Below are 13,131 nucleotides of genomic sequence, written 5' to 3'. Positions count from 1 at the left end.
CTCTACCTCTCAAGCGACAGCACCACTTCTGGTTTTTCTATATATATGGCACCGAGGAATCAAACCTAGGGCTTCCCGCATGCTAGACAAGTACTCTACCACTAAGTCACACTCCCGCCCACCCCAAAGAACTACTTTCTAATCAACTTTTTCTTTCATTGTTGTTGAGTGAGAATAAGTGACTGCTCCTGTCAGCCTCAGAGAAACAGAAGAATCTAACACAGTTGAAGCACTGGATTTAATCCCCAGAACCAGCTGTAGAAAAATAAATATATAATTTTTAAAAACATTTTACTGAGTAGAAATGACAATTGTTTATTGTAAGGAATTGTGAAAGAATAGAAACATTCTATGAGTATTTTTGAAATATTGATCAAAGTCTTTATCTACTCATATTTTACACAGGTAGACATATTTGCTACACATAACATTTATTGAAAGTAAATAATTAGAAATATATAAAATTACTTATATGAATAATATTCTTCATCAGCATCAGTTTTAATTTAAAAAATTAGGGTTCAAAAAGAGTTTGCAGCCTGGGAGTGTGGCCTAGAGGTAGAGTATGGAAGTGGCCTAGCATGGAAGAAATCTTGGGTTTGATTTCACAGTTCCAAATGCACAGAAAAAATGTTGGAAGTGGTGCTGAGTGCTAGCCTTGAGAAAGTTCAGTGACAATGTCCAGGCCGAATTCAAGCTACAGGACTGGAAAAAAAAAGTTTTTGCAATATACTGAGATGTCTGTTCTACCTTGTTTACATCATTAAAATTGAGGTTCAGGAAATATTCCTGGAGCAGGGAGTTTGGCCTAGTGGTAGAGTGCTTGCCTAGCATGCATGAACACCTGGGTTTGATTCCTCGGTGCCATATACATAGAAAAGCCAGAAGTGGTACTGTCGCTTGAGAGGTAGAGGGTAGCCTTGAGGAAAAAGCCCAAGGACAGTGTCCAGGCTCTGAATTCAAGCCCCAGAACTGGCAATAAAAATATACCTTTAATTACTTCATGTATCAATGGTAAATAACTCATCAAAAAATATCAAGCACACAAAACAAACCCTGAAGAAAGTGAGAGGGAAGTCAGTCACAGCAAAAGTTCTTTTCTGTATGTATTTAAATGGAGCTCAAATGTTTCCACACAACTAGATACACACCTCCAATGACAAAATTCTCTTTCCTGTTCTTCTTCACACTGTAACTGTGATAATACTTTGCTTTTTGCTCGCTCCTTTTCCTGGCATTTCAATACATTTTCCAAACATATTCTTATATGTATTTTATGCTGTCTTTTTTAAGTTGTGAAGATATTTTATATGAGTGAATTGCATCCTGGGTCTGAAATAGCTGACCTGAAAGAAAACAGAAAAAATTCTTTGGGCACATAAAGGACCAGATGTACCCATAATCTCTCATTCTCACTCTGGACACTCTACCCCATATGAAACCACTGTACAAAGCTCTGCAGGTTACATCCCTGTTCTGGGTTAGCTTAGAGCCTAGGGCAGTGGAAAGGCAGAAAAATGACCACTGTCGATTAACTAGATGCATTTTCTCCTTGTTCTAGGAATTTATTAGGCACAGGAGTACTTTCCAGAAGAAAATAGCTACCCTGATAATTAAACACTAAAAAGGAGACAGGAAGAGAGACTATGAGCTGATATTTATCCAATCTACAATAGTTATTGATGCTTCATGGCAGTCTGTTTCTACCTAAGATGGAGTAAACTGTGTTGAGCTATGCTTCTGCCTGAAGCCAATCCAAAAATATTCAAGCAAACCACACTAAAGCACTTTGAAGACAACATATTTGAGAGAATGGAGTCAGTGAATGCACTGCTAAACTATTGCAGAGGGGTGTCCTTGAGAGACAGTGAAGAAAATATTCCCAGTGCCCAGGCCCTTCTGTGAGAGGGGTACAGACCAAGGCACAGAAAGAAGAGAGCTAGGTGGTGCATACTCCAGGTTCCCAAGATGCAATGTTGAGGAAAACAGGCTGATGGAAGCGAGGAGGATGAGTGTCACGTGACAGCGCACTGGAGAGTTCAGAGAGGAACAAGGGGAATTCAGGAGAGCTACACAGGACCCCCTTGCATATGTAGCAGACCAGTGGATCACGTGTGTTCAGAAAGGGGCCTGGCATTGAGGAATAAAACACATGAAGAGATGACAAAAACTACCTATTGTTCACACACTGCCAGGAACTGATGTCTTTATAGAACAGAGGACATCAGAAAGGCCTTGCTTCAACAGGGCAGAATTAACCCTCAATAAATCTTGTCCTGAAATATCTTAACAATTTATGAAACCAAGACAGAAAGAACCAACTTTATCTGAAAGTGACTTGCTTCCAAAAATAGGGCTCAAGAAATCAAGTTGTACATTACAGAAATCATACAGAAGGTTGATGGACATAACTAATCATGTATTTACCACCGTGATTACTCTGTAGTTTTCTCAGTAGTCCCAACTGATACATTTTATTCTGCATTTGGGAGAACTTAATAAAAGAAAAAAATCATATGCTGATAGATCTGGATGCTGAAGCTCAACCCTATAATCCTAGATACTCAGGAGGCTCACAGGATCAGGGTGGGCAAGTAAATAAATACAGGAGGCCCTTATCTTCAGTTAGTTAGCGAACCCCCAGAGGGTTGAGCCTAGACTCTAGTGGTACAGAACCAACCAAAAGCAAAATGCTAAGCATTTGAGCCTCAGACTTTCAGACTTTCTGCACATGTGCATACACACGTGTACACACACACACACACACACACACACACACACACACACACACACTGATCATATTAAGAGCTTAAAAAATAAAGCCAAAAATGTATCCTCTCGAAAATGAAAGCTGTTAGAGTAACGGTGATCTGAACTCTTCAGGATGAGCTGTGGAAAGACAATTCACCAGAGATGATACACAAATAGAATTGGCCCTGGCAGGATAGCAACCATCAGCATGCATCTGTGATGCAATGAAAGGACTTGGATATGCAGCAGGGCAGGGACCAGCTAAAATGCTAAAACTCACAACCAATGTCACATTACAGTGTACTTGTAAAAACAGAGAAAAGGAAACCAGTAATGTTGATGTTAATAGCTAATGGCAATGAGAATTTACATAACTTTTGGAAATTTCCTTACTTTTATCTTTCCTTTCTGCCACTCACCTCCTCCCCACTTGTTTTGACACAGGGCCTCACTATGTAGTTCCAGCTGGTCTGAAACTTTAAATCCAGTCTTAGCCAGAGATGCACTGTGATTACTAATACATGTTGCCAGGGCCAGGAGTTTGGCCTAGTGGTAGAGTGCTTGCCTTGCATGCATGAAGACCCAGGTTCAATTCCTCGGTACCACATACATAGAAAAAAGCTGGAAGTGGTGCTGAGGCTCAAGTGGTAGAGCTCTAGCCTTGAGAAAGTCCAAGGACAGTGCTCAGGCCCTGAGCTCAAGCCCAGGACTGGCCAAAAAAACAAAACAAAACAAATACATGTCACCCTGCCTGGCTTTTGGAAAGCTCCCAATAAAGTCACATAAAGGAGCATGAAGAGATTTTTGTGAGTGATGTTTATTCGCTCCTTTAGTGGCCATGAATAAACATATATGGAATACATTAGTGAAAAAATAAACTGTAAATTTCATATCATGTGTAGTTCATCAGGCATCAGTAACACCTAAAAAATCAAAAGAAAACTAAATGCTCTACTGCAAGAATACCCCTGTATGGATATGGGAAGGTACATGAGAAATCTAGAGAAATCTGTAGCAATGAGAAACAGTAGCTGGCTTTTGAACCAAGGCTTGAAAAGATCTGGTAGGCACTAAATATGGGATTAGCATTTACAGAGCTGACTAGGGTCTCCTAAGTTGGGGTGAAAGTGAAAGGTACCTAAAGTTCCTGTAGTATTGTAGGTGTGACCCTCCGTGAGAATGGGAGAGCATAGAGGAGAAGCACAGTGAAAAGACACAGGAGGGATTTTCCACTGAGAGCGATGCAGTGGGAATCATCTCTCTATGGCAAAGTGTGTAGCCCTCATTCTACTTTAACCTGAGGCATATTTGTGACACTAATGCAATAATAACACATTGGTATTGTATAACAGTGATAAGCAGTGCTAGTGTAAGTAATCTAAAAGACCTTAGAAGCCAGGTGCCGGTGACTCACAACAACTGTATTCTAAGCTATCTGAGTTCTGAGGATTTTGGTTAAAGGCCAGTCAAGGCAGGAAGTTCCATAATGGTCTCCACTGGATTCATGGAGTTTGCCAGTCTTACTAAGGAGGGAGAGTCGCTGAGATCACTTGTATGCCTCTACTTTCAAATACAGTCACAGTCTAGGAGCATTTAAATGGGGCACTTAAAATAGCTTTGTTATGATACTGTTTCTACATCATAAAGTGTATCTGTTTTCAGTTTATAGCTTAATGATTTTCAGTCATCTTATTATGCAGCTATCCCAACAATTCTTTGTTCATGCTGATACAAAGCCCTAATCGACACAATGATTCACAAACATTCCACCCAGTATCTGAATTGCCTTTCCATTTGCTAATTTTAAAATAATCTACATGCAGTGAAACCAGATCTACATTTAAACTACGTTGAAAATACAGTATAGAGGTGTTGCATTTTCAAAAGATCTCAGAATTATTGAAAACATAAAACCATGTAAACAAAACTATTTACTACTAGTCTATGAAGGAATGGGCTTGCCTTTATTTCTTTGTGTATATTTTAAAAACGAGTATTCTGTTTAAGTAATCTGTTGACTAAGAATATGAAAATGTAATAGTAACTTGGGCTACTTGATGCATTTGTTTGTATTAATCTGCCCATTTACTATCCCAGACCAGTGGTAATGAAGAGCACTTAAATTCACCCACATAGAACCAACCAGTTGAACTCATAGAGCAGGAAACACACTTGTGACTACCTGAGGCTGGAACAGGGTCGATAAAAAAGCGGAAACTGTTGATTAAATGGTGAAAATTTTGTTGAAGTGGAGACATAAGGAATAAAGATTGATTGCACAGAAGGGTGCTATCTTATTATAATGAATAATGCATTGGATATTTTTCTAAAGTATCAAAAGAGTAGGTTTTTCATTATGCAGCATCGTGGTTTTATTGCAACAAAAATGATAATTGAATGAATGGTGGAATTATTGATAACTTTAATCACTAGAATATAAATATATAACACCACATCTATATAAAATTATTACTTACAAATTAAAAATAAAATTTTAAGTGGGCAAAGAACCCTAGAATACCAATGCAATCTCATAACATATAGCAAAATGCACTATTACTCAACTGCTTAAGCTGCACAGCGTGTCATTTTGACACACTTTGTCAGATCACTGTTTCTTTTTATTCATATATTTTAATTGTAATTAATAGAAGAGTTACATTATATTCACCAGATAGAAGGTGCATTATTTCACATACATTGATACCCTTTCTCATGTCTTGGTCCTCATTTCCCTCCCCCACCCCCGCCCCTCATCTTGTTTTCCCCCTTCCCTATCCAATTTCAAATAACCATACAATATATCAGATAACAAGGTGGAATACTGTAACAATATGAGATAGCCAAGGGACAGCAAAAGAAATGAGAGATAACATAGTACATTAACGACAACAATAATAATGAGTGATTATTATGTGGCCTTTGTTTCTATATCCTGGAGGTCCTTTCATTTAGCGTCATACTACATGGCCTTATGTTCAGATCACTGTTTCTTTTTTTTTTTTTGGCCAGTCCTGTGGCTTGAGCTCAGGGCCTGAGCGTTGTCCTTGGGCTTTCTCAAGGCTAGCACTCTACCACTTGAGCCACAGCACCACTTCTGGCTTTTTCCACTGAGGAATCGAACCCCGGCCGTCGTGCAAGCTAGGCAAGCACTCTTACCACTAGGCAAAACTCCCAGCCCCTGGATCACTGTTTCTTTAGGATAGTTTTTTAACTTTCCACATCTTAGCAAACTCCATTCACTACAGAGCGAAAAGCTTCTATCTCCAGAGTCTACTTCTTTCTGCAAAGCCTCATTAGTGTTTGATTTAAAATGTATGCATTTGCCTATGCAATGTCTGAGGAAAACGCGGCAAATATATACTTAAAAAGAAAAAAGAACATAAATTGAAGCCAGGAGTTTGGCCTAGTGGTAGAGTGCTTGCCTAGCATGCATAAAGACCCGAGGTTCGATCAGTACCATGTACATAGAAAAAGAAAGCCAGAAGTGTTGCTCTAACTCAAGTGGTAGGGCTGCAGCCTTGAGAAAGTCCAAAGACAGTGCTCAGGCCCTGAGTTCAAGGCCCAGGACTGGCAAAAAAAACCCACATAGAATCATAACCTGTTTGTACAACTCCTTAATAATAATATTTTTAAATCCCCACATTCCTCAAAGTTTTATTGATTCCTCCCACTTCCGGGTTCCACAGCATTCCCAACATTGAGAGTTTTAGCACCAACAATCTGTTTTATCTGTCCATTAAATTATGCCAAATCTTAGAAGATGAGGCATCAATTATTGCACAGTTTCTGAATATCATGAATCCACAGTCAGCTTGGCTAAGCGATTGCTACTCAGGGTCTTAAGACTATGGCCAGGGTTGCAATCAGGTGAACCCTTTGCTGGTTTGAAGGACGTTGTTTCATCCTCACTCAGGGAAGTGAGGCTGTTCGGAGGACACAGTTTCTGACCCCCATGGCCTCTCCAGAGAGCAGAACACCACACAGGAAGTGTCTTTTCACAAAACAAGGCATCTAAGAAAGGGAGGGGCCACCATCCAAGCTGGAACCTTCAGTATCTTTTGGAATCTCATCACTGAAGTGACATACCATTCCTTGTGTTTCTGTTTTATGATTCAAATACAGTATAGCAGGTGACCACACTGTAGAAATGCCAAGAGGGAGGGATCATTAGCAGCTATCTTGAAGGCTAACTGCAATAAACAATCATAAAGGAAAATAATAATTCCATTGAGCATCGTTGTCTATAGTCTAAAAATTATAACTACCTAGTCTTTGTATCAGCTGGTAAATATTCTTCCTCCACTGATTCTGTTTTATTAAAATTCCAAAATGTTTTATTTAAGTTGCTTCTTTTATCAAATGTTAAGTTTATTTATGCCTACCTAAAATAAATAAATAAATAAAGGTAAAGGTGAGTCTTCAGGTTACAAAATAATCACAGAATTATATTAATTACATCATTTTTCTTAACCATTAGAAATTACGAATATAAACAATAAAGATGTTTCCTTTCCTTTTTATTAAAGCATTTATTAACATTGATTTTTACATCATATTTCAAATGTCATGTTTAACAAACAAATATTTAAGAAGAGAATCTCTGAATACAATCACGCGCAATTAAGTTTTAGAACATAATTAAAATTAAGCATTACTCTATGTAATAAAACCTTATGTCTATAGAGTATATAGCCCATCATAGGTTTTTATGTCTATGTAGTTATGTTTACATCTCACAAACAGTAAAGATATTTCCTTTCTTTTTGTGGGTCATGGGGCTTGAATTCAGCCTGGGCACTGTCACTGAGTTCTTCAGCTCAAGGCTACCGCCCTACCCAAGATATTTCTTTTCTGTAAAAAAGAAATTCAAATTACAATGATTCCACATTGATTTGCCTATGTAAAAAAATAAGCTAATCATATCATTTCTTGTTCTCTGATGTGACCACACTCAAACATCTGCAACATATACGAATTTCTTGACACATCTATGTACATCACCATCTCACACATGCACACATGCTGCCACATTTATGAAATAGACATGAATTGCTGGCACTTGGAAAATGGTGTTGTCTTCTCTCTGCCTAGCTACAGTGGCTTGTTGCTATGGAAATTGTGTGTCTCCATTGGAGGAGTCCTTGGATTTATTAGAAATGAAGAAAATGCTAACAGCAAAGCAGTGTCAACGTACTAGTAGCAGAAGCTGTCAGTTTATATTTAAATGATCCAATTCCTCATAGCTTTACTTTGATCTTGAGCCAACTGAACATCTATGTTCTCTGCAATCAGGAAGTAGGGAGCTGCTTACTTAAACTGATACAAGGATTCATCTGTAACTACCATGTGCAGAGATTTAAGTTATGCTTCATGAAATGCTTTATGGACTCAGACTTAACTTCTGCAGTTCCTTCCCACTATGTATGCAGTATTGCTTCCAGAGAGCTTGCTTTCCTTTGGAACTCTTTACTATCATCTTACAACACATATTAATAACAATATACTTTCTCAATGTCATGGTTGTCTAAAAACTAAATTAAAGAAATTCTTAGCTGTTTAAAAATTTATCCATATAAGTTTGTATAATGCTAAGTATAGGAGATTAGTTAAATGTGTTAACAATTGAGGAAGAGGTAAAACTCATCTGAGTTCATCAGGTACATATAACAATCATACTTTTCAGATGTGTGTTTCTTTTCAGTATTTTACATATATCATTTAGAAGAAATGTACTGATCCTCTTTCATGATTTTTTTCTATCAGATAACTTATGGTACAATATTACAAGTGGAAAGAATTTTTCCATTATATTATATGAGATTCCCCACACAATATTTTTATCTGTCTTTATAGATCTTTCTATTAAATGCCTGTTAACTGACTAAAATTATTTTTCTGACAAAATTAATACTTCTCATAAGACTTTCCAGAATGAAATAGAAACAATTATTGATCGTCCTTATTATTTTGGACAATGCACCTCACACTTTAGTCCTCTTAACAGCACCGTAAGTGAAAGTACTTCTATTTATTATAATTATTTGCTACAATCTGGCTACTTGAGTCATTGCTGTTTCAAATGGTCTCTTCCAATATTATACTATTGAAATTTTTTATTAATAAGGTTACAGACATACTTTCACATCTGATCAGACATATCTGAGGAGTCTTTCTGTTTTTGCAGCCCATCCTGAAATGGGCTGCCAAATTCTGCTAGAAAATAGCTAATGTCTGCATTACTCAACTGTATAGCTAGCAATTTTTTCAGTTAAGTAAAGTCAGGGCATCGAGAGGGACCAAGGTAGCTCTCCAGTAGCTTCAGGAACAAGGCTGTCAACACACTGTTCCAGTTAGGATGTTGGTCTAAAATTGCAGAGATCATGCATGGCATGCCCCTTCCGTGTGGTTGGCTTTCAGTTAAGAGTTTCATCTGGTTTAAGGAAGGACATCATTTTGGTTGAACTGCTAGTATCTGCCTTAATCCCAGAAGCCTAGCCTAGAAAATAAAGGTTTTCACCATCTCTTTTAACAAGCCAAATGACTGTCATAAAGGTTTGAGGATCTAAAATTACACAGCTGGTAGTCAGCCAACCTCATGCTTTGTCTTTTCTTTATCAATCCAAGGCAAAAAGAAAAATGATAGGCTTAGAAGAATATATTTGGCCATGCCTCTTTAAGAAAGAGAACTCTAGTGAGTTACGCTAAGCAGGGCACTAGCTAAGGCCTTGGTTTGTGTTATTGAATTGTCTATAAGATAACTAAAATTTTGTGTGATATAGTGTACTAAGTAATTGCTTTTCTGAGGTCCACAGTAGGAAACATTTAAGCCATGCTGTGCTAAGCCTTGGAAGGCTTGATGCCGATGTAATTATCTTCTTTCTGCCTTTGGGAGCAGGGCCTCTCTGGTGATACCTCCCTGTCAAAGGTCCCGCTATGCCACCTACTTTGATGTTGCTGTCCTTCGCTGCCTTCTCCAGCCGCACTGGTCTGAGGAGGGCACTCAGTGGTCTCTGATGTACTATCTACAAAGGCTGCGACACATGCTGGAAGAAAAGCCAGAGAAGGCCCCAGAGCCGGATATCCCTCTCCTGCCCAGGCCCAGGAGTAGCTCAATGGTGGCAGCAGCTCCTTCACTAGTGAATACTCACAAAACCCAAGTAAGACAAACCCAGTCCAGTCCATCATTATTTGAGCCGACAGCTTCGCCTATAACCCATTAATTTCCCCTCGACCATGTTTCCAGTTCTTGTGTGTTCAGTGGTAGGTAAAAACAGCCATCTTCCTTCCTTTCTATCCCTCACTGTTGGACCCTTTTCTTCTTAATTTACTGCTGAAATGAGCACACACTAATTTAGTGGAAGCCTTTGTTTATTAATAACACTGAAAACTTGGTTTTCTGGATAGTCATAGTGCTTCTTAACAGAGTTCTGATATATATAATATACAAAAATATATAATATATAAAAATATACCTCTGTTGGGTCGGGAGTTTTGCCTAGTGGTTAGAGTGCTTGCCTAGCATGCATGAAAACCTAGGTTTGATTCCTTGGTATCACATACCTAGAAAAGCCAGAAGTGATGTGGCTCAAGTGCTAGAGCACTAGCCCTGAGGAAAAGCCCAAGGACAGTGCTCAGGCTCTGAGTTTAGTCCCCAGGACTGGAAAATATATGTGTGTGTGTGTTATCATCTGAAATTAAATCACATCTAATGTTTTAATTCAGTGATTACTGAATATGACCCTTTGTCACTTAGGTCAGAAATTTTCAGTATTTGATGTCATGATTGTAAATACTGCTTCTAGACATGTATTCTCGCTACTTATAAAAATAGACTTTTGGAGAAGGAGACTGAGTATATACTGAGGTAGTGAGAACTGAATGTACAGCTCAAGTGGTAGACCATTTGCTTAGGAAGTGTGGTCTTCAGTTCAAATCGCAATTTTTAATTACTTCTTGATGAATCAATGACCCAATGTCATTGAACACCTCTTCCTTTTCTTCTTTTTTTTTGGGGGGGGGCAACACCATTTGTTGAAAATGTACAGAAAATTTCATCTTAGGGTTTTCCAGTTGTTTGGGGAGATGTAAATTTGAGTAGATTAGGTCCTAAAAGGCAAGGCACATCTATATTAAAAAGGTAACATCAGAATAAAAAATATATTTGTGCTCATATCCCAGAGTCCCTTATCATTGTTTGCATTTATTTGTTAAGGATCTCGCCATGAAATGTAATGAGGAGGAAAAATCTCTTAGCCCTGAATCCTTTTCGAAGGTTTCCTTGACCAACTTGCGCAGATCTGCAGTTCCCGATCTCTCTTCAGATCTGGGCATGAACATATTTAAAAAGGTGAGTAGAGCCATTGGATACATGAATCCCATATAGGATCAAGTACTTCTGCTCATGCTCCACAGCATGAGGTAAGGTGCGAGAGGGAGGCAAAGTTGGCTTCAGGGGCATCACTGCTCTCCAGTGTGTCCTGAGTTCCTGTGAAAGTCCCTCTGCGTGTATTGGAGAGCTTCCCACGCTACAGTGCGCGGCAGGGTTGTCATGACAACCCAGCTTTGCACTGTGTGTGTAGTGGAGGAGGTAGTTTGTTCTTCTGAATATATCACATTCCTTCTATGTATGCAGAGGTAATCAAAATAGAAAATAATAGACTCAGAGATGTAGTCATTTTATTTTCTCTTAAAATTATTAGCTTCATGATGTCAATGAAGAACGCATTTATCTATGAGATTACCTTTTTGCTAACTAGCTAGGTTTATCTGCCTTCATTTATAATAAAAATAATAGCTTTTTCTTTTTCTAAAAAGACTGATCACACGAGAGGAAAAAGAGAAATTTCATCATTTTTTTGCACATGACAACTTTGAGGAGCTTTTAAAAATCTAAGAATCCAGGGCTGACTAAATAAATCAGAATTGCTGAAAGTTAGACCCAGGTATGGGTATATTTTTAATATTATCCAAACAGCACTCTAACTCCCAGTTGTCCTTCATCTTAAGATTTTAGGTAGGAAACATGAGCTTGTACCAATGTATGCTGTATCATCTTTAATTTTTTATGATTAGTGATGTCCATTCGAAGTGAGCCAACTAAAAAACTGACTCTCAAACTAAAAACCAAGAATGGGAATAAAAAAGAAGCTGTAGCAATGGTCACTCAGGAATCCTGTGTTCTAACCCAGAGGTTTTCACTCTTTAGTGGGCATCAGAGTCAAGTCTGAGAGTTTTTGATGGGGTATGTCTGTGGCTGAATCTGCAAACTGCATTTCTCACATGTTTCCAAACGATGCTTCTGATCCAGGGACTGCATTTGAGGGCACCACTGCAATCTGCCTGTAGCAAGAAAGACCTTTGAGATGTCTGTTCTTTGGCATAGTTTCTTTTGCTCTTTTTATACATCAGGGAAATGTTTCTGATTTATGTTGAGTCATTTTCAATGGCTTTCTGGAATTCTTTTTCCTAGAGCAGTTCCTATGTTTTGCTACAAAACATGAGTCTCACTGGTAAACAAATGAAGCTTTCCCTTGTCCTCTACCTATCCTTCTTGTCTTGTTTCAGTTCAAGAGTCGAAAGGAAGACCGAGAGAGGAAAGGCTCCATTCCATATCACCCTACAGGGAAGAGGAGGCCACGACGAATGGGTGTGCCATTCCTGCTTCACGAGGACCACTTGGATGTGTCCCCAACGTGCAGCACATTCTCCTTTGGAAGTTTCTCTGGGCTTGGAGAAGACAGGCGTGGCATTGAAAAAGGAGGCTGGCAGACCACTATTTTAGGTAATCACAGAGGCTTTCCAAGCAGGGCAGAGCTCACATGACTTATTTAGAAATCTTGATTGAGAGCTAACCTGGCACATCTGGATCTTCCATAAACAGTTCAAAGAAGAAATCTGAATCCAATGTAGATTTCCTAGTGCTGTAATAATGCTGTGCCATCACGTGATTAATTAAATTATGTAAGAATTCTCTATGCTCAGGTAATCACCCTATTTCTTCCATTATCTTAGATGCAGAAACCCTTACAGGGTTTTGTACATTGTTTCATGCTTTAGCAACCTAAAGACAAGCTTGTATTTAACTATGTTATTTAATAAGGAAAGTAAGGAAAGAAGCAACTTTTATAGAGGGCATAATAAAATCAGGAGCTGAAAGCTAGCTGGGCACAACAGATGGTTTCTGACATTTGGTTTAGATTGGAGTTGACCTGATCACAGTTTCCTCTAACATCTTGACCTTGAATATTCCCCAGCCAAGTTCTATTCCTACTATTTGGGCCATTGCCTCACGCTATTCTTCATGTCTTCCCATTGCTGTCCTCTGGAAAGACAAAAAAATCTCCTAAATGAGGATCTTCTAGATTTTGTAACTCTCTT

General features: G+C 38.5%; 2 protein-coding genes across 3 annotated transcripts in view; one reads left to right on the top strand and one right to left on the bottom strand.

Annotated features, from left to right (window-relative positions):
- LOC150039321 (zinc finger protein 441-like) overlaps window positions 1–1,368 on the bottom strand; it is a 56,316-nt gene extending 54,948 nt beyond the window's left edge. For both annotated transcript variants that reach the window (XM_090327856.1, XM_090327857.1), the window contains exon 1: window positions 1,152–1,368. The gene's annotated coding sequence lies outside the window, so the exon portion shown is untranslated. The remainder of the gene's footprint in view (window positions 1–1,151) is intronic.
- Window positions 1,369–6,601: 5,233 nt separating this feature from the next.
- LOC150039320 (protein unc-80 homolog) overlaps window positions 6,602–13,131 on the top strand; it is a 99,593-nt gene continuing 93,063 nt past the window's right edge. Inside the window, 4 exon segments of the mRNA XM_090327823.1 lie at window positions 6,602–6,621; window positions 9,650–9,911; window positions 10,967–11,101; window positions 12,319–12,535. Of these exon segments, the coding sequence (XP_090183949.1) occupies window positions 6,602–6,621; window positions 9,650–9,911; window positions 10,967–11,101; window positions 12,319–12,535 (634 nt within the window).

Source organism: Megascapheus bottae, unplaced genomic scaffold, assembly GCF_031878675.1.
Source record: "Megascapheus bottae isolate mThoBot1 unplaced genomic scaffold, mThoBot2.hap1 HAP1_SCAFFOLD_40, whole genome shotgun sequence".
NCBI classification, from domain to species: Eukaryota; Metazoa; Chordata; class Mammalia; order Rodentia; family Geomyidae; genus Megascapheus; species Megascapheus bottae.
This window is presented reverse-complemented; position numbering and strand designations above follow the sequence as displayed.